Here is a 25,896-nt window from a genome sequence, read left to right as displayed (position 1 = left end):
AGTAGGCTAGGAATGGTTCCCAAACCAAATATACCTACCAAAGCCTGTTTTTCAAGTAAAGAGATATATTATACTACTTTACTCTGATTTTAGATGAAAATGTCAAAGTAACAGTGTTCCTGTACTGGAACATTACGCAAACTGGTTTCTGTGCTCTTTCAGTTTCGGCTTGAAATTTTGGAACTACATTGGGTTGTGCAAAATTGAAGATATCTCACAGTTTGACATGATGAAGAGAGAGACTTCTTTTTTTTTTTTTTCCAACAAGAAAGGACTGGTCAAGGTATGTGTTTTGCAGGATAAATGGTGCAAAAATATGCTTTCAGTAATTCACTAACTGTCCGCACAGTCCTGAAGCTCGGGTAGAAAAATAACTTGCATCCCATGTTGTTAGCAAGCAGATGAAAACACTCATGTTTTTGTCTAACAAAATGGAACTGGAAAGTAGTGACTACCTGAAAAAGTAGGAAATAAGAAAGTTTCCTTACTGGTTTTTCTCTTGCTAGTGCTATTCTGGCACTGATGAGTCTATGAACTGCTGATGAGTCTGTTATCAGAAAGTTCCATTTTGACAGGAGTAACTGATTGAGTTTGATGAATATATAATAATTTTGTAATATTATTGTTTTTCAGTGATTTTTTTTTATTTCAACCTTTAGAATAAGGTTTAGAATAATATACAAGCTGAGTAGCACAAATTATACTTGTATGGATTACTGCAACTATGAAACTAATACTGCTGGGAATTTTTTACCCTATGAAAGTAGGGGTAGGATAAAGATTTATCTTAACAAAATTAGTTTTAAAATGTCTCTTTAGAGATCTATCTTATTATACTAACCAAAATATCACTTAAATAGGAGAGAGAAGTGTGCAATGAATGTATAGGCAAAAAAAAATCAAGCAGCGTTGAGCTAGAGGATGCTACAAAATAAGGCCAAGACAAATTAACATAGTTGTTTTTGCAGGCTTTGTCTTAGCTTGTAGCATCACTGGAGGGTACTGACTGCTGATAAAATCAGGGTAGAAAAGCAACATTTTAATTAAAATACTATGAATTTGGAAACAGTCTCTGCTTTTCTCTCTCTCCAGCATCAAGAAAATGATCTATATCTCATCTTGCTTGAAAACCATTCTACCAGCTGTAATTACTTGTCACCTTTCTAAAGATACCAAAAATTATTTTCAATTAAAACCAGTATTTTGATACAGCTCTGCTCTCTCTGCTGGAAATAGTTTTAAACTTCCTCTATGCTTACCGCCAATTTTCTGCAATACAGCGTTAGGAGGAGGAATTTGCACTGCACTGTTCAATAGCAACAGGTCTTAAGAGTATTAAAGATGAAATTCTCAAGGGTCTTTATGTCATGGATGGAAATGGAATCATTACTGTATTTTTGAACTTCTGCTAACGTCACTGACACCCACCTACAGTCCACTAGAAATATAAGTGCAGAGATCAGTTCATTCACAGATCACAAGGAGACTAAGCAAGAAGGGCAAGCCAGAGCAAGAATCACTGGTAAGCTTTATTTTAAAGAGAGTGAAAGGTAGAATGCGATTATCTTTTTATTTTTTCTTGACTGAAGGTGTGAAACTGTTCTCCAGTATCTTATGCCAGACTGAGCTATTATTACACTTATTAATATATGTAGTACATTCTCCTTTTGTGCAGTTTTAAAAATTGAGCTATCTGGATGTCAGGCCACAGTTCTGCATTATCCTTGGAGCCTGTAGACTGGACGCTTTAACTATTCAGCCAGCGAAAATGGTTGTATTGTAATTGCAAATGTAAATTTAAAATGGAAATATCCTCTCCTAAGCATCAAACCGGTCCCTTCCAGAAAGAAACCAGTATCTAGAAGTAACTTTGATATGGGAAAGCTTATTTACTTCCTAGTACATTAGCACAGAACCTAGAAAGTTCATGGCACACAGATTTAATCTGTAGTAAGCAGATTTTCCTTGCCATGGATGAGTGATTTCCAGAACTGCTCTGGATTGCTTTCTTTGGTGGTGGTGACAGTTCTGTAGGGCTGGTGCTTTGTCCTTCTTGCAGATAGTCCGTTCATCTCTTCGACATGTGGAAAGTGGTGCTCCTGGGACTATATGCAATGCTGGCTGTCAGAGGACTGACAAAGGGTGCTCCTTTCGAACCAGAAGAAAAATGGAAACCTCTAGATAATCCTAGAAACAGAGACTTGGTAAGGAAATGCTGCAAGAAACAAAGTCTACGTTTTGTGGTTTGTTTGTTTTTTTTTTTTTTTTCATTTTCCATCACAATAATTTTTGCCCATTAAATTTAATGGCAAGAGGGTTTAGTAACTATGCACTTGACATAGTAAGTACAAGTGGCTGAGCATTCTTCAGTGCACATGTACCCCTTAACTGAAGATGCATTCTCAGCGTGCAGTAATGCACTTGCTCACATCTTCAGCAGTTTTAGTTAGATTATACTGTTGCTGCTTTTATGAACCTGAAGATGAGAGATTATTATGTTTCTCTTGAAAGTGTACTGCTGGTTACACGCTGCATCTTAAGCACGTTTCCATCTGACACATCCTTGTGAACAGTGGTTAAAAATTAATTAGGAACTGAGGAAATATAATTAAGGCAACGTTTGCAAGATCTCATAAGGAATTTGTGAGGGGGGAAAAAATCAGTTTCCCACAGTTTTTACAACTGTTTAAAGGAGAATTGACTAAATTTTCCTACTTTCAAGCAATCTAAAGGGCCAATTCACATCAATTGTGCACCGTTGCTAGCTCTTAGAGAACATTCCATGCTGTTAAAGGTACTAAAGGTACTCGAAGAGGTACTGTTTGCCCTCAGCAAGAGTTTTGCCATATCTGCTTCATAAAGGTTATGGCTTGTATCCTCTGTGGTTCAGTGGGGAACACAGACTACCAGTGAAATGTTGGTGGTCTTGGAACAGCACATAAGATGTAAAGCCATGGACAGATCGGACATGTCCGAATTATATTGCTTATATCACAGCAGTTTATGATCAAAATAGATAATTTCATCCCAGATAGGAGGGGATTGTTTCAGTAGAAATAACCAATCAGTTGGGCATACTCAGTTTTCACTTATGAAATATGTTCAGTTTTTCAGAACGCTCCAGGCATACTTTTCCGGTCGGGGTCTCGATCTCAGAAATTTCCCAGCTACTTTCACTGTGAACAATGAAGGACCAAGGCCGGTCATGTTCTACTCAGATCCCATTGCTTCTGCGTATGCAGATTATGAAGAAAGGAAAAATTCTTTTCCAAACGACTTGAAAGGCTAAAAGATGCTGCCGACCAAGGTAAAAGAGGATGCTTTTACATGTAAGCCAGGGAAATCCTTGAGTTTCAAGCAATTCTCAATTCCATCTGACATATAAAAACAACTTGTTCTTCAGATGCAATTAAGCGTGACACCTTAACTCGTGCCTGAAGTTGTTTTGAAATTGACGAGGTTGAGATATGTGAGGTATTTACTGCTTCTGTAACAGCACACATTGTGCTTGTGCAGATCTACGTAGCCTGTGGTCTTATTTTTATTTTTATTTGGAGAAAGATGTTGAAAACGTACAGATACTAAAGAAAACCCACCTTATCTATGTAAATTATAGATTGAGACTATTAGTTTCCTGTCATGCATGTATCAAAATGCATTTATACATAAGATACTGCACTAACAAAGCATATGGTATTTGTATCTGTCTGTGCATACTGCTTCCTTTACTTCTACCACTAAAATTGAAGGTTGAATAAAGTAATTGTGAGCTCATCCACACTTCTCCGTAAATACGAAATAAAGGTGAAGAGGGCTGAACTTTGAATTATTAATAAATGCAGCCTCACTTTATAGCAAGTACTTCTGAGCTGTTTTATCTATGCACAGCTATACTCTGTAGCAAATAAATGATCTTGTAGCTCATTTTGAAAGTCAGTGAATACTGCTGATTGTGAAGAAAGGCTAACAATTGTTTTCTCCTGTTTGATAAGTAGGTGAAGATCTCAGTCAGATTTGAATGCAAGAACTTAGGTGATTTGTGCAGTGTTTGACAGAGATTAATTTGTTATCAGTGTTCAGCTTTGGATTTTTAGGTCTGCTTAACTGTTTCTATTCCTGAACTGTAGGTACAGCTCTACTGTTCCGCTTTTTACGAGTAACAGTCAAGATTGGCATTCAGATGTTAATATCCAAGTTTTCTTTTTTACCAAGTTATTCTCAGTAATCAAATCCAACACAAAAAAAAGCCCGGTACAGTGAGCTCTGTGCATGACGAATAGGTTAGGACTGGACGCGAGCAGGGATGCTGTCACTCCGCCATGCCACAGCAGTGCTGAGAGAACTATCGCTGGAATCGGTGCTGGGTAATTCAGCACGGCCACGGTTCCCTCCAACCTTAGGAGCGGGGTCTGGTCGCCGTGGTCAGAGCGGGGTGCTGCGCTGAGTGCTTCGCGACGTGCCTCACGCCCTTGTTTCCCCTCTCTTTCAGGTGTTAGCTTTCGGACTTCATGCCAGGCGCTCACCTCCACACCGAAGTGCTGCCGCCTTGCCTTCTTCCCTGCTCGCCGGCAGTTTAAACGTCCCCTCCGCCCCAGCTCTCGCCCTGGGGCGGGCCGCCTCGCTGCCATTCCTATTTGCTGTCCGTTGGTGTTACGCGTGGTGCTTGGGGGCAGCGCTGCCTGTGTTTATGTCCGAATAAATGGGGAATACCACCCTTGTTCAAAATAGGTAAATAAATGTGATCTTCCGGCTTCCTGGAGATAGGCGGTGTGAGATGCGGGCGGGGAGGGCGTTAGATATTATTTTACCAGCAGCCTACCGCTCTGCGGGGAGATGAACGCCTGGGCACCCCTCCGAGCGGCCCTCGGAGGCGCGCTCCCCGGACGCCGTGGGCTCCCGGCCGCGTGAGGGACGGCACGGCTCCCGGGCGACGGCGGAGCCGCGCGCTCCCGGGCTGCGGGGTCCGGGCCGCACCGCGGCAGCGCGGAACCCGAGCGCGAGACGCGGGGCGGGGCGGGCGCCATAGCCGGAGCACCGCGTCCCGCCCTCGGCGCTTCATCCGGCCGGCCCGGCGCGATGTCGGGGTTCAGCCCGGAGCTGATCGATTATCTGGAAGGGAAGATCTCCTTCGAGGAGTTCGAGCGGCGGCGGGAGGAGCGCAAGAGCCGCGAGAAGGTCGGGCGGGCCGGGCGGGAGCGGCGCGGCCTCCTCTGCGTCGCGGGGCGGCCTGCGAGGGGGCCCGGGTCGGGAGGAGGCGGGGCGGCACCTACGGCGGCGCAGACGCTGCCCCGCGCCCGGCCGGCGGGTGCCGGTGGGCCGTCATCCCTGGGTGCCGCTGCTGGCTTCCCAACAGGTACGTGGGGCGGCTCCGCGTGAGCGCGGCGAGGTGCCCGGAGAAACTCTGCCCGCTCTGCGTTCCTTGCCGCCGCAGCATTGAGGAGAGCTGTGCTGCCACGGCGGGACGCGCTGCGACCGAGGGACGAGTACCGTCCCGAGCAACCTCGTAGTGCTACGAGGAGTGCAACTGAGGTCTTTTGTGTTCAAAAAATGCAGGCTTCTAAAAGAGTTCGCCTTACCTTACCTTAGTTTTTTACCTTAGTTCATACGCTGAACCCTACCATCTTATTTCAGCGTAATGCCGCGTGAACGACGGCCTCTTCAGCCGGCAGTCATGTGAACAGTCACCACCTGAGTCACCCCTCGTTGATTAGAACGTGAATGTCCGAAAGCAGGTGTTGCTGAGCTTTCTGTTTATTTAATTTGATGATACAGCCCTTAGCACACCTGTTTCACTTGCAATGCAAAAGCTGAAAGCCCTGTTCTGAACGTTAATCCCCAACATCAGGGGAAACAGGAGTGAGGTGTGTGGCAAATCTGGTAACCAACGTTGTTGGTGTGTGTAGGACAGTGAGAATGCATCTGCTGAGGAGAACGCCGACGACATAGATGCTCCCTCTTCATCCAGAAAAGCAGCTGGGAAGTCCCAAAGTCAGGATGAAACAGATGGTAAATATTACTGTGATGGTTTTGGCAAAAAATGTATTCTAAAGGTGACTGAAATTTGTGGACATTTGTTCTCTAACAGTTGAACTTCTTTAAAAACCTGTCTGTTTCTGCTGAACCTGTGGGTAACAAAGCACACAGAGTACATGCCTTTGTAGGATGTTTTTTGCATATGTAGGCTTTAACATTGTTCACTAGTCTTACAGGGCTGGATCTGGTCGTCTTTTTTTCTTTGGAACATCCTCTTGGCTTTGTAACCACATGGTCTCTGTCATTTACTGACGTTACAAATACATATCTCAGAAAGTTTTCTGCCTGTGTTTTGTTTTGGTTTTCTGTGCTCATCTGCTAGCCTTCTTGGCTGAGACAAAAGAAAGATTGTGTTGTATGGGAGTTTTTCCCCCTGTATTCAGCTCTGGCCATTCCTCAAGTCCAGTTTTGGGCCCCTCACTGCAAGAAACACGTTGAGGCCTTGGAGCGGGTTCAGAGAAGGGCAACAAAGCTGGTGAAGGATTTGGAGCACACGGCTTATGAGGAGCAGCTGAAGGAGCTGGGAATACTCAGCCTGGAGAAGAGGAGGCTCAGGGGAGACCACACTGCTCTCTGTAACTGCCTGAAGGGAGGTTGTAGTGAGCTGGGGTCGGCCTCTTCTCTTGTGTAACTGGTGACAGAACTAGAGGGAATGGCTTCAAGCTGCACCAAGGGAGATTTAGGCTGGATGTTAGGAAATACTACTTCTCTAAAAGGGTGGTTAGGCAGTGGAATGGGCTGCCCAGGGAGGTGGTGGAGTCATTGACCCTGGTAGTGTTCAAAGAATGTTTGGATTTTGAGGGATATGGTTTAGTGAGAACTATTGGTGATGGGTGGATGGCTGGACTGGATGATCTTGTAGGTCTTTTCCAACCTTGGTGTTTCTGTGATTCTGTGCTCATCTCTGCTAGCCTTCTTGCTGAGACGAACGGGCTTAGGGATATTTGATTGTGCTGTGTGAGAATTTTCTTCCCCCCCGCCATCTAAAGGAAAATAAAACAGCTCAAAATAGAAGGTGTTTTTTTTTTTTTTTTTTTTTTTTTTTTTTTTTTTTTTTTTTTTTTTAAGTTGTTAATAGTTTTTTTATTCTTTGGCTTAGAGGACTCTGGTTTATCTCTCTGTTTTCTTCTGGATATTCCTGACTATCTGAATGAAAAATCTCTGTAGAACTAAATCCCAGTAACACCAATTATTCAGGAATTCTGCGTAATGTGAGAACTCTCAGGAAGTGGTAGAAGCAGCACTTTGTTTCGTATGTATCACTGATTAGTTATCCCATTCCTCAGGTTCTGGATTTGAGCTTGGGCCTCACAGTGCTGCAGTCTGCTTCAGACACCTTTAGAGCACGTTTCATGCAGTGGCTGGGCACGTCTCGTGGGATTGCCAGTGCTGTGAGATAGCAGAGTGCAGTCCTTGATTTCTGCAAGTTGGTTCTTGTACAGAGTTGGACTCCGTGATCCTTATGGGTTTTTTCTCACTTGTAGTATTCTATGATTCATTTTTTACTTTCATTGCAAATTCTCATAGTTTTTCTGTTTGTTTATTTATTATTTATTACCGTTTATTTTTTGATATATTTTTTTTCTTCTCCTTTAAATATCAAAATAGGCAAATAGGCCTTAACTTGTCTCACACAGAACGTGCCTTAGCGTTGTCTTGATTTTGAGAGAATGGCCAGACCTTATTCTGCAATAGCACACAGAATGCTACAGGTGGGGCTGGAGCCAGATGTGTGCAGTTCCCTTCTTTTAGCTGATGTCTCTGACATAGTTCCAAGCTGTGGTCTTCTGCTCTGTATTCCACCTGCTCTGTTACATGTCTTTTCATACATGTGGCCTTTATCAAAGAAAAAATGCATGAGAAATGCTACTTCTGCTCTTATTACAGAGAATGCAGGAGTCTAAAAAGCAGTTTGTAGAATCAAGGTTGCATTGATTGATATCTGTTTGTATAAAGAGTTACTGGAAGAATCACACTTAAGATATTCGGAAGAACGTTAGAAAAGGTCAGTGTTGAAATCACTTTTGAAACACTGATGTTCAAAGCTGAAATAAAGGTGAAATTAAGTTAAAAACTATTTGTTTTGGATCGGGGAGGAGTAGAAGCCTCGATAGTCTTGATTTTTAGACACTTAATATCTAAGTCGGAATAAAAACAACATTATATTCAATAAGAATATTGAATATTTTGTGTTGAGAATTGAATAATATATTGGCTAAGAATAAAAACAACAATGTGTAAGAGCAGTGCTGCCTGTGGCATGGGGGTTGGAACTTGATGATCCTTGAGGTCTTTTTCAACTGAAGCCATTGTATGGTTCTATGAATCTATGACATTTATAAGGCTGTAAAAGGTATAAATCCAGCTGTAGTACCCAAATCCCTCTAGTCCATTGGCAATAGGTTTATTTTTCAGTACTGGCTTTGTGTTATGGATGTACCGTTATCAAATCTTTAGATGCCCAATCCATCATCTCTACCCTTTCAATGTTTCGTTGGCAAGCAGAGAAAGAGAAGCATAGAGAAAATGATTGCTTTTAGTCCGTTTTGCCTGGAAATAGATCTGTGCAGTTATGACCCTGGGGTAAGTTAGTAATGAAAGGTTTTAATATTCTGTGCTTTAAGCATGTTTATTTTGGACATATAGCCTTATGCATTTGTTTACATTATTTTTCTGGAGAGGTACTCATTGTCATGGATAGAGTGGTGAAAGGATCTTATTTTAAATTACCTCTAAACATTGAGCACTGCATTATTGTTTGGTGTAATTGTCTGCTCGCTTAGCCTCTTCAGCTGAAAAGCTTTATTCCATCCACTGTGCTTGAAAATTGCTTCTCTTCTGTTGTTTGTGAAGAGTGTAGAATAAACTGTTGCTTCGTTCTGTGTGTTCCCCCGTGCTTTCTTATCAAATATCCAAAAAATGTTAGAAGCTGTGGGATACGAAGCACCGTTGATGAGTAAGACAGCATTTGAAAATACAAGAGGTTGTATAGAAGTCTTCTACATTTCTGAAGGCCTTTATCTTATAGAACAGCTCTCCCAAGTAGGCTACTAATTGTGAAGAATTCTGTTTTCTGTGCACTTGTCCTGATAATGTAGCACACTTTGGAGTGTGTCCTAAACCTTTTCTGTTACTTTCTCAACCAGGAGAAACTGCAGATGGCGTCAGTAAATCTGTTCATCGGGTCTTTGCGTCCATGATTGGGGAAAATGAAGATGAGGAAGAGGATGAAGAGGAAGAGGAAGAAGAAGAGGAAGAAACTACTGAGCAACCCACAGCTGGAGATGTTTTTGTGTTGGAGATGGTACTTAACCGAGAGACTAAGAAAATGATGAAAGCAAGTATTTATACCTTCACCTAACTGCTCTGTGTTTCATGAAGTAGAGTAAATAAATGCTGCTTTGTACCATCTTAGCTATTGCTGAGAGGCTTGCCTGAAAATAATGCTGTGTATGATGCTTCTGCTTAAGTTGGTGTGTCCTTTCTGGTTTTCTAGAAAATTACTGTAGGTTCCTGTTTGAAAACTTTCAGAAATAACCAAGTGAGTCTTTTCCAGTGTCTGGATTTTATTTGTGTTAGGTATTGGAGTTACTCTGTCAGTTATGAAAATCAGCAAATACCTTGGTCAGTCATTTGAACTCGCCCTTAAATAGTTTGTTGTTTGGTTGTTTGAAGCACAAGTGTAGCTGAGGTCTCCTGAATTTGGACATAACCGAATCATTGGTAGAAATAGTTTCTCTTTTCTGTTCAGGAGAAAAGGCCTCGCAGCAAGCTTCCTCGTGCATTGAGGGGTCTCATGGGAGAGGCCAATATCAGGTTTGCTCGAGGAGAACGGGAGGAAGCTATTCTGATGTGCATGGAAATCATTCGACAAGGTATTGTAGAGCGGTACAAGATTTTGGTTTCAGAAATGGGATGAAATTGCCACGTGTATCAGGAAATTCACTGTGGCTTCCCTCATGAGGAAAATACTCAGCACACAGGGTGTCATTGTGTAACTAGCATGAAATTTAGGAGTACGTGGTGCGTTTCCGGTGGTGTTTTGCTTTTGAGAAGAAAGTAGCACCCTAATTCTGCAGCTTTACGCACATTACTTTTATTGTCTTTGTAGAACTAGAAGGAAAATACAGAGCCATTGGCATGACTTCTGATGTAAAAAAAAAAAAAAAACAAAAAAACAAAAAAACAAAAAACAAACAAAAAAAAACCCACTGCAAATAGTTGTGAGGTTCAGTCAACCTCTTTAATGATTTATAGAAAAGGAACTGGAAACCTGCCTGCAAAATTTATTTTCTGAACTGAAACAATGATGTTGATGTTTCATACACCCGTGATATCTGTAGTTTGAAGAAAGTCAAGTTACTTGTTGTCATGTAGTTCTTAAAACAATAGTTCTGAACTGTTCTCTTTGTCTTTTTATAGCTCCTCTTGCTCACGAGCCTTTCTCCACTCTTGCCATGATCTATGAAGACCAGGGTGATATGGAGAAGTCATTACAGTTTGAACTGATTGCTGCTCACTTGAATCCTAGCAATACAGAAGAATGGGTCAGGCTGGCAGAGATGTCACTGGAGCAGGACAATATTAAACAGGCTATTTTTTGCTATGCAAAAGGTAATGTAGCAGTAATTTTAATATTTTAAAGGAAATGTTGGGTGCTGATGACAATCACTATATTTTCTTCTGCTTTCTGTTTTAGTTTGTTGCAGTTTGTTAGGATTCTGCTACCTCTGTCCATGAATCTTTAATGTAGGATGATGTCCTTTTCTTACAGAAAGCTTTTGTGTGTAATAACGTGTCTGCTGACATTCTGTCAGTCATGTTACCTTATGATTTTGGAGAATAAAAACGAGTCTTAGTTGAATCTGTTTCACCAGGAGCATGTATGTGTTTTGCAGTCTGTTTTGTTTCCCTCAGGATGTAAATACTGCTTTTTCTGTTAGCTATTATCTAGTTAGAAACTGCTGATATTTGCCAGGGCTTTGGCGGTGGTGTAGATGAATGTGAAATCTGTTATTGCTTTTTTGCTCAGCTTGACTACTAGCATGCTTTTCCTTGTTACAGCTTTGAAGTACGACCCAACCAATGTGCGTTATCTATGGGAGAGATCAAGCCTGTATGAGCAGCTGGGGGAACATAAGTTGGCTATGGACGGCTACAGGCGTATTTTGAATCTTCTGTCTCCCTCTGATGGAGAGCGGTTTATGCAGTTGGCTAGAGACATGGCAAAGTAAGTTGGGCTTCAAAAAAGGTACAGTTTGGTTTCCCAAAGCTTCTCGAAGTCTGACATTACTGAGCTCTTTTGCTGATTCAGGTTGGGTATGCAGCTGAGATCGGGGCACAGGGGTGCATCTGCTGGGGGGTGATGAACATGCAAGCGCACACCCCTCATGTACTGTGATGTTTCCAGCTCCTGACTTGTGGGAAGTATTCTGTGCACAGTCAGTGCATCGTCACAGAAGTGTTGTACTCAGAGTAGGAGAGTAAAATACAGGTATCAACTACAAAAAAGCCTATAGTATACAATTGTATGCAAATACAGTACATTTCTGTATCTGTGTAATATCGCTAGAGACTTGGAACCGTACTGCTGATAACTCTGCATGGAAGAAACTATTCAGTGTGAAATGCAGTCTTCAGCACAATAGTATGTGTGGGTTCTGATTTGTTGCTGGAGCAAGTAGACATCTTCCCCTTTTCTGCGAATGGGTGCAGATCAAGTCATAGAAGTTACCCTGTGGCAGAGGAGGTTGATGGTTAAATGTGTGGCTCTTACAGCTCTTAGTAAGCTAACTACTTTCTGATGTATAACTTACAGAAAGATGTCATTGGACTGTTTGCCAGTAGATAAGTCTTTTGATTTTCTTGGTCATGAAATGTACCTTAAAAAAAAATGCAAGAAGTGTTACAATATGATTGTTGGAGTTTTCTGTCAGACCAGATTAATGCAATACACTGCTGATATGTGGCTCGAGGTGAGAGATTGTGTAATGAAAACTGCTGTTATTTTCTAGCATATAGAGGATTATAAGATCTTATAGAGAGGATTATTGGTAATTATTTGAAACACATAAAACATTGTCAAAAATTGTAAGGAAAGACAAACTACCATCTTTCTCATTGTTTTTCATAGTTTATCCTCCCTAATGAATACATGAGGTCTGCTCTGAAAATCACGCCTCCTATTTTATGATGTTGGCCCATGATGTCAGAAGCAGATGTTGGTGGTGTGGCAGTAGCTGAACTTTCCCCCCATATCCCATTACACGTTGTTGGTGTGTGAGAGATGGCAGCGGAGGGGCAGTTTGACAAAACAGTGTCTGACATGGAAGTGTGGATGAAGCAAAGATGTGGCATTGAGTTCCTCCACAGGGAATAAAAAGGCACCCACTGACTTTCATCAACACTTACTGAACGTTTGTGGAGACCAAAGAGTGGATGTGAGCCCAGTGAGGCAGTGGGTGGTGCATTTCAGTAATGACAACTGTGTGAAGGATGAGCCACGTTGTGAATGGCCGTGTGGATTTTTACAAGCACGGCATTCAGGCTCTCATTTATTGCTAATGAAAATGCAGAGCTAGTGGTGATGCCTCCATTGAAAAACAGTGTTTTGTAACTGGGAATTCGCTCTATCAAATAGTGCTATTGTGTTCTTTGTCTCTTTTGTAGTTTCCATGGAAACAAATAGGAGGAATTACTTTTGGAGCAAGCTCTGCTGATTAACAAAAGTAAAAGCAAAGAAATACGAAAAACCTTTTGCTTGTGATCAAAGTACCTCTTGTTAATTATCTCAGATACTTAGTATGTCTTGTCTGCATTTCATAGGAGTTATTATGAAGCCAATGATGCTGCCTCTGCTATTGAGATCATAGAAGAAGCCTTTACTAAACATCAGAGCCTCGTCTCCATGGAAGATGTTAATATAGCAGCTGAACTGTATATTTCCTGCAAGCAGTATGACAAAGCATTGGCGGTATGGAGAACTACGTGCATTTGCCTGTTGTGTTCAGCAACTGCCACACAGGATGGACAGTTTATATTCCTGTAGTTCTTAAACACAGTCGTATTTCTGTGGCAATAGAGCTGATCAGGTTGCTTCCAATTAGTTCTGTGGTAATCAGCACTGAAGTTAACGCTGGGACTGATAAGACTCATTTGCTGTTCCACATTTAAAGTTTTGGGGTCTTTTCTCTCCTTCTCTACAACTACCATAACCTCAGTAGCCAGGGGATAGCTATAAGCTGATTTTGGGTCTGTTGTACTACCAGCAAAGGGCATTCAATAAGGTGAAGCTTAAAAGAGTGGCACCAAATGGCTTAATGCTTCACATGCCCACACGCTTGTGCTTTATCTGGTATACCTGTGATATAACTAATAATTTTTGCTTTAAATATCAAGCACGCATTCCAATACACAAGATTCAGCTCTGAGACTTAAGGAATTTGAGAAGATCACATCTCTATTCCCAATTCATTCTTGTGGTTATTACCCCTCGCTTCTGTGCGTGTTTCCTATTTGGTTTGGTCTGGCTTTGAGAAGAACATTGTAACGATCTGACCATTATAGTTCCCCAAATTAGAGTGAAGAGCCACTAACAGTTGGGACCTTCTCCTTCTAAACATCCTTATTTGCTGATTTTACTTTACTTCTTCATATTTTTCCTACATAAGGTTTTTTGTTCTTTGTCAGTGTAAAGCATTACAAGCCTGCGGGCAGTTCTACCAACTCTTCCCTGTGTACCTCTTTCTAGTTTAAAAATTCAAACAGGTAATTCTCTGTACTCAGTATTTGGGTACAAGATTTGTTAATGCAGCACTCAGTTGTAGAACTGTTCTGTGTTTCTTTCTGATGGTTCTCCTCAGGTCTCTTGCTCTGATGGTGTGTCTTGTTCCTGGATAGCTGAACCTGTATTTAAGTTAGTAAATGGAGGGCCGTGTGTTTATTTGACACTCTTGTTTTGGCAATGGTAATTATTACCTAAATATTTACTTTACAATTCTTGAATGAAAATGCCAAATGGCACTGGATCTCAAACCAACAATCCTTTGCAGTTCTGTGTTTCTCCTCTCGCAGCCTTCTGTGGACAAGTGAATGTCTCGACTAGTCTGTCTTTGATTTTCATTTCCTTACTAAATTGTTCTGTTGAATTGTGCTGGTTTTACTGAGGTTATAATGCATGAGCAGGGCTTTTGTAAATTGTCTGACTGTAGGTAGCTGTGAATCTTGTTTTATCTGTTTTAAACTGAGATGAACTGTGCAGTTTCCTTGAGTTATGTTAGGATGAGCACTTTGAAAAATCTATGGAAAACTTAGCTGTTTACGTGGTGATTTGCTTTCTATACCTATCTTCTTAAAGCTATAAAAAGGAGCTAAAAATGTTTAAACAAAACTTTTCCAGTTATGATGGAAGTTACTGTTTTATTTCCTAAGGAGCTGCTGATTAGACCAAAAATAGTGGATAAAGACATAGGGTGATGAAACCCTATACTAGTGAGCTAACCCTAAGTGAAAGAAAGGCTGCCTTTCTTCTGACGACCTCTGTGATATCTGAAGAAACTGCCATGTAGGCTGATTGCTGCATATATCCTTAAAGCCTTTTAGATGATCTGAGTTATTCTTCTGTTTTAGGTTATTACTGATTATGCAGGAATTGTTCTTGAGAGGAAAGCATCAGAAAAAAGTCCTGCTGAGGAGCAAAAAGGTAAGCAGTTAACAGATGGTTAGTATGGCCCTTCTGTTCATCTCATATGACGTTTTTCTTCTGTTCATCTAGCGTGACGTTTTTCTTTCCATTACCTCTTCAACTCATAGGTGTGTTTTGACGCATATTGACAGAGAGTTTCACTTCTGAAACTCCTCAGTGTCTTTAATGAGTTACACTGCATGACCTCAGCGTTCTCTGAGGAGTTACTCTGATGTCCAATTAGCTCTGGTGACTCATTAGGGACAAGGACTACCTTCCCTGCAATCGGGGGCCTTTTAAAGTTCTAAACATTCCTCTGAGTGATGATGTCAGGCCAGTTATTTATTTCTGCTAGCTAAATAACTTCTGAAAAAAAATCTGATAAAGTTTGTGTTATCTATTCTCAAGAACATCCAGCTTTGACCTGAAACTAATATGCTGTAAATTATACTTATTTTCCTAAACATTTAAATGTTGTGATGCGCAGATATCTAGGGGTATTTGTCTGCAATTTTGACTTGAGTGAAACAGATCCTCTTTAAGAAATCTGTTTCATGAAAGCCATCACTCAAGTCTAAAGGTGTTTCTGTTTGGGCTGTAGAGTGACCCCAGCATGCCAGCTCTTTAGCAGTCTGTTCTGTAATTGAACAGGACAGTTGTTTTGGTAATTGAGTCCAAACCCATCATAGGTATAATCCACACTTGATTGGTTTTCACAATTAAGTAATTCTTGCCTTAGCTGGTGCTACTGGGAGTAATCTCTTTCCCTTAAGATGATACAGCAGCAGTGGTAGAAACTGAGGAAAGCCAGGAGGCAGTGACTGACAACCAAGGTGATCCGGCTGTTGAATCAAGTGCTGCAGGTAAGTAGCTGAGTTGCTTAATCTGGTAGAAATCTATGAACTGATCGTATACTCAGGAATCAGGTTGGAATCATAGCAAAATCATGAGAGTTTCTAACAGTAGGGAAATAGGGCTTGATCCAGGAGAGGTTCCTTGCATCCTGTCGTCTTTACTCAGAATTTACTGTTAACGCATCCAGCCGTCAAAGTCAGAACATTCTCCCAGGACTCACACCCAGTTTGAAAATAAAATTCTTTATTTCTGTGTGAATTTACCAGTAGGTGAATGATTACTCTTGTGCTGGTTGAGAATGATGAAGTAATCTGCACACTGTGATTTGCTATAACTGTATGTGGATGTAGAAGGTCACAGGATAGCCTTGAGTTGGAAGTCACTATTTTATCAGTTTTTAATGGTCACCCTTTAAACGTTCAGTGTCAGAAGTAAGGTAAAGGAGAACTTGAACAGAGTGCTTTGGATGTGTAGTGACTGGTTGTGCAGGAAATGCAATAGGGAAGTTTGTACCAGTTTGGTAGCACTCATGCTTTCATTCTCATCAGATTGCATTTGTTCTGTGTGTAACATAATGTTCTGTAGTTATCTGTATCTAACTGTATACAAGTACAGCCAGCTCCTTGATACACTTAGTTTAATAGGGAAAAATAATTTAATATAGGATATTTCCTTGAGAAAGTGAGGAGAAGAGGTTACGGGTGCCTATATTCCTAAAGAAAAGTTTTACAAAACAAGCCCAGAGGGGGAACACTGAACACATCATACAGATCCTGCTGTTGAAGTCAGTGCAGACTGTGATAGCTCTAGATATTTCAGATAAAATGGTAAGGATCAGGGAGATGAGAACGAACTTCTTCCAGCTAGAGATAAGTTAGAAAAGAAGGGAAGAGAGCAGGCCTACACCAACATATGCTAGAGTCTGAGTATTTTTCTCTTTGTAGCTCACCATAGGCTGGAGAAGATGTGGGGCTCTGTGAAATGGTTGTTAAAGCTTAAGGGCTCAGAGAAAAATTTTTCTTCTTTCCACAGCTGTGGAGAAGGTTAGCTGCTGTATACCTGAAGGGGTTCCCATAGACATCACAGTCAAGCTGATGGTGTGCTTGGTACACTTGAACATCCTAGAGCCTCTCAATGTAAGTAGAAACAAACTCAGAAGTCAGGGGATAAATTAACAAAGCAAATGATTTTTTTCCTGTCTTCATATGACTGAGGTCATTAAGAGGGCTTTGGGGATTCTTTTTGCTTTCCTTCCACTCCAAGACAGATGCCTAGCAAACCTCTTGTAGCTGAAATGGTGTTTTTGTCCTTATACGTTATGCCTTCAGCTGAAAATATTTCCAAGGGGCAGTAACTGAAAAACTGTGGGCTATGTTAGGCCAGGGACCACGCTACCAAATTTGGAACACTAAGGAGCATACCTTGACTTTGTTTTCAAGCCCTAGTAGATCTTAATGTTCTTATGAAAGATAGGATGAGTATGATGTAAAATGTCTGGAACAGTAAAATGTGGCTTTTTCAGCAGTTGTGAAATTCAAATCTTTATCTTTCACTTCTAAAGTAATATTGAAGTGAAAGAAGTATGGCTCAAAATGCAAACTGCATAAAAATTATAGCCTAAAAAGGAGCTTCCGAAAGCAGATCTTAAAGCAGTGTTGTTGGTGACTATTTGTGGGTTTTAGTATTTTGTTTGTTTGCTTGCTTTTAAAGCCTCTTTTGACCACTCTGGTGGAACAAAATCCAGAAGAAATGGGTGACTTGTATTTGGATGTTGCAGAGGCATTTCTGGATGTTGGAGAATACAACTCAGCCCTGCCTCTCTTGAGTGCCCTCGTCTGTTCTGAACGATACAACTTGGCTGTCGTCTGGCTTCGGCATGCAGGTTAAGGGGGGGCTGCTGAAAAACGTGGTACTGAGGGATGGTAGCACAGTGCTGAGTATTTCCAGGGAACTTTATCTGAGATCACTGGAATTTAGATGCACATGTTGAACAATAATTTGTATTTGCAAAACTATAACTGGAGTTTACTACGGCAACCCTGCCGTGAGGGCTTTGTCCTTGTTGGAGACTGAGATTACCTTCAGCTACGAATACTTTGTTTTCGTCTAAATGAACAGCATCTCTTCTGCATTCCATTTTGTATCAACTGATGATACTTAAGTGGATCTACAGATGCATCAGTGCTTATTTCTGAATGTTTTCACTTTAGTAATATATGTATCGAGTGGTTTTAACTGGAAGAGCATCTGGAAAGTACGTTAACTATTTTGCTACCATTTAATCTTCTTTTTCTGCCATTTAAGTATATGGTGTGTTGTATGGTATATCTAGAGTGCTTGAAGGCTTTGGGACACATGGAGCGTGCCGCAGAGAGCTATGCTAAGGTTGTTGATCTTGCTCCATTGCATCTGGATGCAAGAATCTCACTTTCAACACTACAGCAGCAACTGGGCCGGCCTGAGAAAGCTCTGGAGGCTCTGGAACAAATGTATGATCCAGATACACTGGCTCAGGATGCCAATGCTGCCCAGCAGGTGAGCAAGGTGTTTTCTTTGCTTCTAGTTCAGGATATGGTATTTGACAGATTACGGTAGTATTCAAAGATGTTAATGGTGTAGGACCAGAGATCGACACGTGTGGTTTTCTAGCAGATTTGACAGTTCTATTAATTCTGTGTTGCATTAATAATTGTTTGTTTCATAAATTCTTTTTTTGTGACTGGTTGAATAATGATATTTGGTGTTACCTAGGAATTAAAGTTACTCCTCCATCGTTCTACTTTGCTGTATTCCCAAGGCAAAACGTATGGTTACGTAGACACTTTACTGACTATGCTGGCAATGCTGTTGAAGGTAAGCCTGTCTTTGCTTTACCAAACTGGACAGCTTTACCAAACTGGTCAGCTACAAGTTGGGTTAAGACAAGGGGCAAACAAGCTGAGGAACAAAACTAGTGGTTTTGATATGCAAGGATTTTCATAGTTTTGTTGGATGGAAATCCTGCGGAGAGCCTTCTAATTCTTGGGGCCTGTAACCATGTTGTTTTTTGCTCTTCAGAACAGAGCATCATTTGTGAATATAATTCTCAATACATTTATTTCAACTCCCTGTTTCTGAATATATGGAGAACATGCCAAGTGCTAAAGTTGCTTCTTATCTGTTTAGGAGTCAACGTAATACTTTTTTCAGATTTACTTTTGTTTAGATACTAGACTGTATTTTAATAACTTCATTTTGAATTATGTAATCTATGATGTTATTTAATGAGCAAGGAAGAATTTACTTAGTTAACAAATACAGCAGTGTTATCTGTTTTATTTTGTTATTTTCCCTTCTTTCACTCAGAAGTGAGGGAGGGGAATATTTAAGCCTTGATTCTATCCATTTGATTTGATCCATTGCTGTTCTATTACACTGACTGAACAGCTGACCATCCACATCCTTCTAGAATTGATACTGGCAGAATGGTGTTGTTTTTGTTCTGCCTCTATGCAAACAGTTTTGATTTGAATATGTGCAGGGATGTTCCAATCCCAGGAGAAGTCTTAAAGTCATTGGAAGAGTTTCTGTCTTTCTTCTGCATAGCCCAGTTTGCAGTGAAGTATGAGACAATGCAGAGATAATATACCTATTGGGAATGTTATCTTGTGTGATCTTGCTCTGTTTGGCATTTCTAAGCAGCAGACTGTTTTAGCAGGCCATGTGAGCATCGTCGTAACACTGTACCTGAGATGGGATTTATTACTGTGATTTGAAATGCTGCCTTTAAATTTGTCTCTAGGTAGCAATGAGCAGAGCTCAGGTGTGTTTGATATCTAGCTCCAAGTCTGGAGAGAGGCACCTCTACCTTATTAAGGTGCCAAGGAATAAAATTTCCGACAATGATGACCAGGAGGCAGCAAACTGTGATGCAAAAGGTAACAAATGTTTATTAAAAACAAAGCAACAAGATTAACTTCTTTATCTTGAAAACGAAACAAATGTTAGTATTTTGCTTGCTAAATCCGTGCAAATGTCGTCGTATTTCTAGGACAAGGAAGGCAGCAAATGTGAGGTAATATACCTTCAGGGAGCAATGCTCATTTGGAGAAAAATAATAAAATTACTGAATAATTCAGATAGAGAAGGACATATAGAGACCATATGGTCCCAGCATTCCTCTCAGCACAAATACGTAATGCATGCAGCTCTAGAAAATAACAGAAATATGTGTATCTCTTTTAAGAGCCACGTGATTATTGAACTGAACAGACTCAGTTAAACCAGACTACAGTTTCTTCAGCACTGTTTGAAAGATGAAGAGGAGTAACTTTAATGCATTCCGTTGCTGTGTTTACAACTCAGAATGTATTTCTTATCATTTGTTCCCAGTTTTGCCTGTTTTCTGCTTGCATTTTATAAAATGCTCTTACAAGTGGAAAAAGAAGTGAATGATTTATTTTGCCAGTTAATGCTGAGACTTTTCTTAAAAGATCAGTTTGTTTGCACGTTTTTGTGTGCTTTTCTTTTTTTTCTTTTAAAAGATTTTCTCTCTTGTTTCAACTTTGTTGACTTACTGCCTTCAATATTTTCAGCGATTTTTGCTGTTCTCACGAGTGTTTTGACAAAGGATGACTGGTGGAACCTTCTCCTGAAGGCTATATATTCCCTGTGTGACCTCTCCCGGTACAAGGAGGCTGAGCTACTAGTGGATTCCTCATTGGAATATTACTCATTTTACGATGACAGACAGAAGCGCAAGGAGCTGGAATACTTTGGGCTTTCCGCTGCAATCCTGGACAAGAACTTCAGAAAAGCCTACAACTACATCAGGTAGGGAACTGAGAAGGCAGAGCAGTCTGTTCTCTACTTCCTCTGAGGGCTGTAGTCGTACTGCTGGATTTCTGAAGGAGGGAGGTTAGTGCTTTCCAGCTTTCCCTGAAACAGAGAAGCCTGCTGAAGCACAAGGAGTTGCTCGTGGCCTTTGATTACAAAATAACATCTAATGCAGTAGGTTGTTTGATTAGTCTCAAACCCTTGGTTCTGTCTTTGATCACCAGCTTTCCCTCAGTCACTTAAGCTGTTTTTATTGCAGGTGTAGCATTTACTGTGTAGCGTTTTACTAATTTCTCATATGATTTTCATTCTGTAGAATAATGGTAATGGAAAATGTCAATAAACCTCAGCTGTGGAACATCTTCAATCAAGTTACTATGCAATCTCAGGATGTCCGTCACCATCGCTTTTGTCTCCGCTTAATGCTGAAAAATCCGGATAATCATGCATTGTGTGTCCTAAATGGGCACAATGCGTTTGTATCTGGCAGCTTCAAGCATGCTCTTGGTAATGTCCTTAGTCTTCTAATTTTAGCAAATACAAGTCTATACTCTTTTTTGTTGTTGTTGTTTTTTTTTTGTTTTTTTGTTTTTTTTTATGGAAGAAACAGTCATTTTTTCATATCTCACAAAGTCCTGCGTGGCTTCATAGTATTAACCTGATAGTTTGATTGTGTTGTACCAAATCAAAGCATCAGTGCAGTTTTCCTAATAAGAATTAAGCTGATTTTTTTTCTTTTTTTTTTTTTTTTCAAGTTTAGGATGCATAGCAAAGATAACCAACTTGTAAAGATAACAGAGGGCTGATGGTAATAAAGATGAGGAAAGACAAAACCAGAATAATTTAAATAGCAAATAATGTTGATTGGACATGTTTAACACGCCTTGGAAGTAAGCCTGTTGTTTTAAGATGCCTCCAGGTGTCATAATTGAGATGTGTTGGAGATGGAGATGCATGTTCCATTAATGTTCAGCAGCAGCAATTATTTGTTTTCAGTGTAATGCAGGAAAGCCTTAGTCATGGCCGAGGGGTCACACTGTGCTAGAGACAGTAGTGTGTCACTATGTCATTTATCTTTCCAATGCTCTTAGGTAATACTTTTTTTTTTTTAATTTGTTCAGTTTGTTTTTCAGTGTTTAATATATAGGGGAATAATTGTTCTTTTCTGTGTCTTTATTTCAACTGCATAAACAGACAGCTTAACCTAAATGATGAAACTGAACTTCCAAAACCTGTCTGTTGCACGCAGTGTTAATTCTCCACACATTCAAGATATAAATCCTAGCAAGGACCTTGTTTGCTTTCTGTGCCTGATACTTTTGTGTTTACATTTTTACCTCACAGCTTGTATTCTTCCTTCAGAATCCCAAGGAGTGCTGAAAATGTAACGATTTCTTAGTGGCATTTTTTTAATGAATACTTTAAAGTAGGAATATTAAACTGTTATTTTTTTTCTTAGCTCACACGTTAAATTTGCTGTTTGCTTTTAGGACAGTACGTGCAAGCCTTTCGTGCAAACCCAGATGAACCTCTCTACAGTCTTTGTATTGGCTTAACCTTCATCCACATGGCTTCTCAGAAATATGTGTTGAAAAGGCACGCTCTTCTGGTACAGGTAAATTAGTATATGATGATTTTTACCTGTAGTGTGTCCTGGCTTTGTATTTGTAGACAGGTGGGACTGCAACATGTTGTGTGTAAATAACGGCTCCTAATTAATACAGCATTTCAAAAGAGAAATAGTGAAACACAAATACAGATGAGTGTGCTTCTGAACTATGTTTTGGCTGAATCTCTTCTTCTCTTACCTGAAGGTAGCTTGTTCTGTTTTTTTTTTGTTTTTTTTTTTTTTTACACATTGGTTATTGTATTAGACACCCATGTTTGTGAAACATGACTAATTCCAGTCTCAATGGCTGTAGATTGGATTTTATTTCTTATTTTTCTTTTTGCTTTGTTAAACTTGTTATTCAGCTTTGAAGAAGTGCCACGGAGTAGAATCTATGCCACATACCCTAAATGGACATGTCTCATAAGCTCCATAGTTTTCTTAAAACTTTCCAGACTTAGAAGGCATTAAATGTGGTTGTTTTTTTTTTTTTCTTGTCATCTTTTTCTCTTCCTCTTTTTGGTGTCTCTATATAGCTCTCATTGCAAAGATCTCGCAAGCTCTGATTTAGGCTACCCTCAGTTTTTCAGCTTTCTTATTCATAGTTTTCTTTCATCTGCCAGATGCAGTTACAAACCACAGGCTGATTGTGCCCAAATGGAATCTTGAAAGTCATTCCCTGTATTCTCCTTCAGCACTGAAATTCCTTTAAACTCCTGTGGCCTCCAAGCTCAGAGTCAGCAGAATGTGGTTAGGACCTTAAGCTCTCATATATTTCTAGCCTGTTAAGAATTTGGCTTTTACTTAGATTGTGACAAAAGGTGCAGATCTCTCTAAAACAAGACCAATTATCTTAGTATCCAACTTAGAGTATTTGAAGTTTTCAAACTTTGGCCTAATTTTAGTATGTTCAGCCACTTCTTTCTGTAGCCAGTTTGCCTTTCTTATCTAGACTGCTGCGTTCTCCTTTATAACGTGTCCTATTTATGTTACCCTCTGGTGATACTTCTCCCTGTTTTTCTCTCTCAGTATTTGCTTTTATGACAGTTTATTTTTACATCCTCTCCTGTTCCTATTGTAGTTGATTAATAATTCAGCCATAGAAACACACTGGTGACATAAAGCAAGATCATTAGCTGCTAGTTTCTGAACTAATTCCTCATGTTGACAGAGCTGTCTTCTCTGTCTACCAACACGATCGCTGAAAGAAAGGCCACTGTTGGCAATGGAACCAGCATATTCCAAAGCATTAATAAAAGAAATGTAAGTTTCTGCACGGGAAAGGATGAAAAACTCTGCTCCGATTTTTTTCCTTCTGAATTCCTCTCTTCTTCCTATTCTTAAGCTTTCCACAAGACTCGTTCCATGTAAAGCAAAACACTGCATTTTAATATAATACTGTATCTTTATCTTTTTTTTTTTTTTTTTTAATTGGAGGCAGTTCTGGTCTAATGCCATTCATTTTTTAGCATCATATAAACCTTAAACAATGACCAAACCACACACACACATTATAACACCTTTTTTCCAGTGTATTTTATGGCTGTCTTCTTAACGGGAACATTTACCATGTGTGTAAAATGTGTACAGGGATTCTCCTTCCTTCACCGCTATTTGGACCTACGTGGACCGTGTCAAGAAACTTTCTACAACCTTGGCCGTGGCCTTCACCAGCTGGGGCTACTGCATCTGGCAATCCACTATTACCAAAAAGTACTTGAGCTTCCTCCTCTCACCTTGGAGGTACAGTATCTTTGTGAGCTGCATACTGCGAGTGGTCAGGTCAATGTTAATTTCTCAGCCGTAGTTAAGTACGTAGGATCTGTGTAGCTGAGAACAATTCGTGGTGGAATTCTCTGACACTAAAAAACCAAGATCTGATTGTTACCTGTTGTGCATGTGTTAATTTCAAAGACATACATTTGGAGGGATTTACTAATAGGCTTGCATTAGCAGCAAAAAAAAAGGTTGCCAAACTTTACCTGAATAGCTGAACTTAATCTGTATTGCGTGCAGTATTTTGTGACTGGAAGTTTGTTGCCTAGCTTGGGCACAAGCAGGTAGAAAACTTAAAATGGGAAAGATTGGTAAGTGAAAAAAGGTTGGTGATAGTTGATATTGTGAGTTCAAAGCAGCATTATTTTGATGACGTGAAAGATAAAGCAGCATTCATGTTCTGGTTGTAGAAACAAATATGTTACCTACAAATACAAATTTGGATAATACTTTACTGTTCTATGATTTGGCTACCTAATTTACAGCTAATATTTTGAGTATATCACAAGTACAATTCTTCAGTGATTAATAGCAGGTGGAAACTCATTATGAAGGGATGCTTTAGTTTCTGTGCACCTGAGTGTCTGTGTAAAGTAGTAATATGTGATTAGATTGCACTCTAACAGCTACTTAAGTTTCACTTTTAAACCATCTTTGCATATAGATAACGTTTTATTATTTTTACAGGGAATAGAAACCGATCAGACAGACTTGAGGAGAGATACTGCCTTTAACTTGTCACTTATTTATCACAGCAGTGGAAATACCAGAATGGCTCAAAAGATGTTATACACTTATGCAGTTGTGTGATGAAGTTTGTGGCAGGTAGAAATGATAGCCTTTCTATTAACTCTTGCATCATGCAGTGCTGGGAAACTGAATTTGTGCACATCTTTTTCTGTATGTGGTCAAAGACGTGGCTTGTGCTGTGTATAGTTTGTATGCTGTATGTAGACTTTTTCTACTTCTGACGTTTGAACTACATCATGTGTAGATGGAAACAGTTTGCTCTGAGCACAAGGCTGACAAACTGATGAACTGCTTGATCTTTTGTATAGAATAGAACAGTGAAAACTGAAGCCCAGTATTTTCTTTAGAAAAGTTTTCCGTGTGCAATATTAGAAATACTTACAAGCAAGGTTGTGCTGTAATAAAGAAGAAAGAAATGGGCTTGTACTAATTTCTACAGGATGGAAAACTCGGTACTTCCGAGATCATTTAAGTGTTCAGTGTTGCTAGGAGTTCATATTCCTTGCAGCTGTTCTGCTACAAGGTTGATTTCTGTTCCGTTGAAATCCATGTTACTTTTGTCCTTCTGAACTTTTTAATAAAAATTCTAAAGTTAATGATTGTTTGTGCTTAGTTTACTCTTGTTTACTTGCTTGTTTACTCTTCCTTAGGAAGAAAACAACAATAAAGCTTCCAAACAGAAAAAATTAATAATATCATTTAGCTTGTTGTTGAACGTTGCAAACAGTCTGGATTTTTGAGTAGTTGTGACAGCTGAACAGCAGCACAGAGTGGTAGAAGCAGGCAGCTCCCAACCTAGCGAGAGAGCAGTAAAGATTATATAGCTATATGGATATACAGGCAGGGTTCAGTGCTAAAGCAAAATAAGGCTGAAAAAGTATGCTGAATAGAAATCCAGCCATGCTGTTGCTTCCCAAGCACTTATTGTTTACCCTATGACAGCTACCTACTTTCTACTTTCAGCTCACTTTCGTCTGTTTATGCTTCATTCTCCAGTCAGTGCTTCAGAAATGAGTCTCGTGGAATTGTCTGTGCTAATTTTAAAGCTAAGACAAATTTTATCTCAGATCAAATGTCACATAACAGTATCTGGCATGTGCGCTTCAGTAGGGAAGTGCTGGGCCATACTGAGAATGCAGAGATGAGAATCAAATACAATGAAAGTCTCACCAACTCTGGAAAGCACAGCATGTTTACTAGACTAGTTTACCAGATTAACTAGGAAACACTGCCCAAATCCAAGTCCTTGCTAAATTTGCAGAAATAACTGAAATGTTTTTTTCGTTTATATGTCAGCCTGTAGTATAGAAAATGCGTAAGGAAGAGAATGACTCCATCACCTCTGTTTCATTTTGTAATCTCTGTGCTATCTCAT

General features: G+C 40.0%; 2 protein-coding genes across 5 annotated transcripts; both read left to right on the top strand.

The window, feature by feature from the left end:
• The first annotated feature begins 793 nt into the window (after window positions 1-793).
• On the top strand, window positions 794-4,744 carry CUNH2orf66 (chromosome unknown C2orf66 homolog). 2 transcript variants are annotated; one of them, XM_042822255.1, is made up of 3 exons: window positions 794-2,204; window positions 3,107-3,306; window positions 4,502-4,744. In XM_042822255.1, exons 1-2 carry the CDS (start codon window positions 2,082-2,084, stop codon window positions 3,287-3,289), a joined length of 306 nt encoding a protein of 101 aa, XP_042678189.1. In that variant the 5' UTR covers window positions 794-2,081; the 3' UTR covers window positions 3,290-3,306; window positions 4,502-4,744. The 2 variants fall into 2 exon arrangements, with proteins under 2 accessions (XP_042678189.1, XP_042678191.1); XM_042822257.1 differs by having other exon boundaries at window positions 3,107-3,307; window positions 4,490-4,744.
• Window positions 4,745-5,023: 279 nt separating this feature from the next.
• On the top strand, window positions 5,024-25,117 carry GTF3C3 (general transcription factor IIIC subunit 3). 3 transcript variants are annotated; one of them, XM_042822252.1, is made up of 19 exons: window positions 5,027-5,175; window positions 5,904-6,006; window positions 9,180-9,370; window positions 9,785-9,908; window positions 10,456-10,647; window positions 11,098-11,263; window positions 12,859-13,006; window positions 14,662-14,734; window positions 15,490-15,579; window positions 16,604-16,707; window positions 17,282-17,453; window positions 17,904-18,106; window positions 18,323-18,424; window positions 19,353-19,488; window positions 20,146-20,383; window positions 20,703-20,893; window positions 21,877-22,001; window positions 23,586-23,738; window positions 24,459-25,117. In XM_042822252.1, the coding sequence occupies exons 1-19, from the start codon at window positions 5,077-5,079 to the stop codon at window positions 24,579-24,581; spliced, it is 2,733 nt and encodes a 910-aa protein (XP_042678186.1). In that variant the 5' UTR covers window positions 5,027-5,076; the 3' UTR covers window positions 24,582-25,117. The 3 variants fall into 3 exon arrangements, with proteins under 3 accessions (XP_042678188.1, XP_042678186.1, XP_042678187.1); XM_042822253.1 differs by lacking the exon at window positions 5,027-5,175 and adding an exon at window positions 5,442-5,732; XM_042822254.1 differs by lacking the exons at window positions 18,323-18,424; window positions 19,353-19,488; window positions 20,703-20,893; ... (1 more) ...; window positions 23,586-23,738; window positions 24,459-25,117 and having other exon boundaries at window positions 5,024-5,175; window positions 20,146-20,274.
• The last annotated feature ends 779 nt before the right edge of the window (window positions 25,118-25,896 follow it).

The sequence above is a fragment of the Centrocercus urophasianus genome, unplaced genomic scaffold (assembly GCF_019232065.1).
Source record: "Centrocercus urophasianus isolate 14NV4802_14NV808 unplaced genomic scaffold, USGS_Curo_1.0 seq_20, whole genome shotgun sequence".
Lineage (NCBI taxonomy): Eukaryota > Metazoa > Chordata > Aves > Galliformes > Phasianidae > Centrocercus > Centrocercus urophasianus.
This window is presented reverse-complemented; position numbering and strand designations above follow the sequence as displayed.

Bases quoted from the DNA above. Each gene is read 5' to 3' on its own strand.
- GTF3C3 (XM_042822252.1), top strand. From the start codon at position 5,077: ATGTCGGGGTTCAGCCCGGAGCTGATCGATTATCTGGAAGGGAAGATC. The intron at 13,007-14,661 runs GTATGGAGAACT...CTTCTGTTTTAG, and splicing joins AGTATGACAAAGCATTGGCG to GTTATTACTGATTATGCAGG. The intron at 19,489-20,145 runs GTAACAAATGTT...CAATATTTTCAG, and splicing joins AGCAAACTGTGATGCAAAAG to CGATTTTTGCTGTTCTCACG.
- CUNH2orf66 (XM_042822255.1), top strand. From the start codon at position 2,082: ATGTGGAAAGTGGTGCTCCTGGGACTATATGCAATGCTGGCTGTCAGA. The intron at 2,205-3,106 runs GTAAGGAAATGC...AAATATGTTCAG, and splicing joins ATCCTAGAAACAGAGACTTG to TTTTTCAGAACGCTCCAGGC.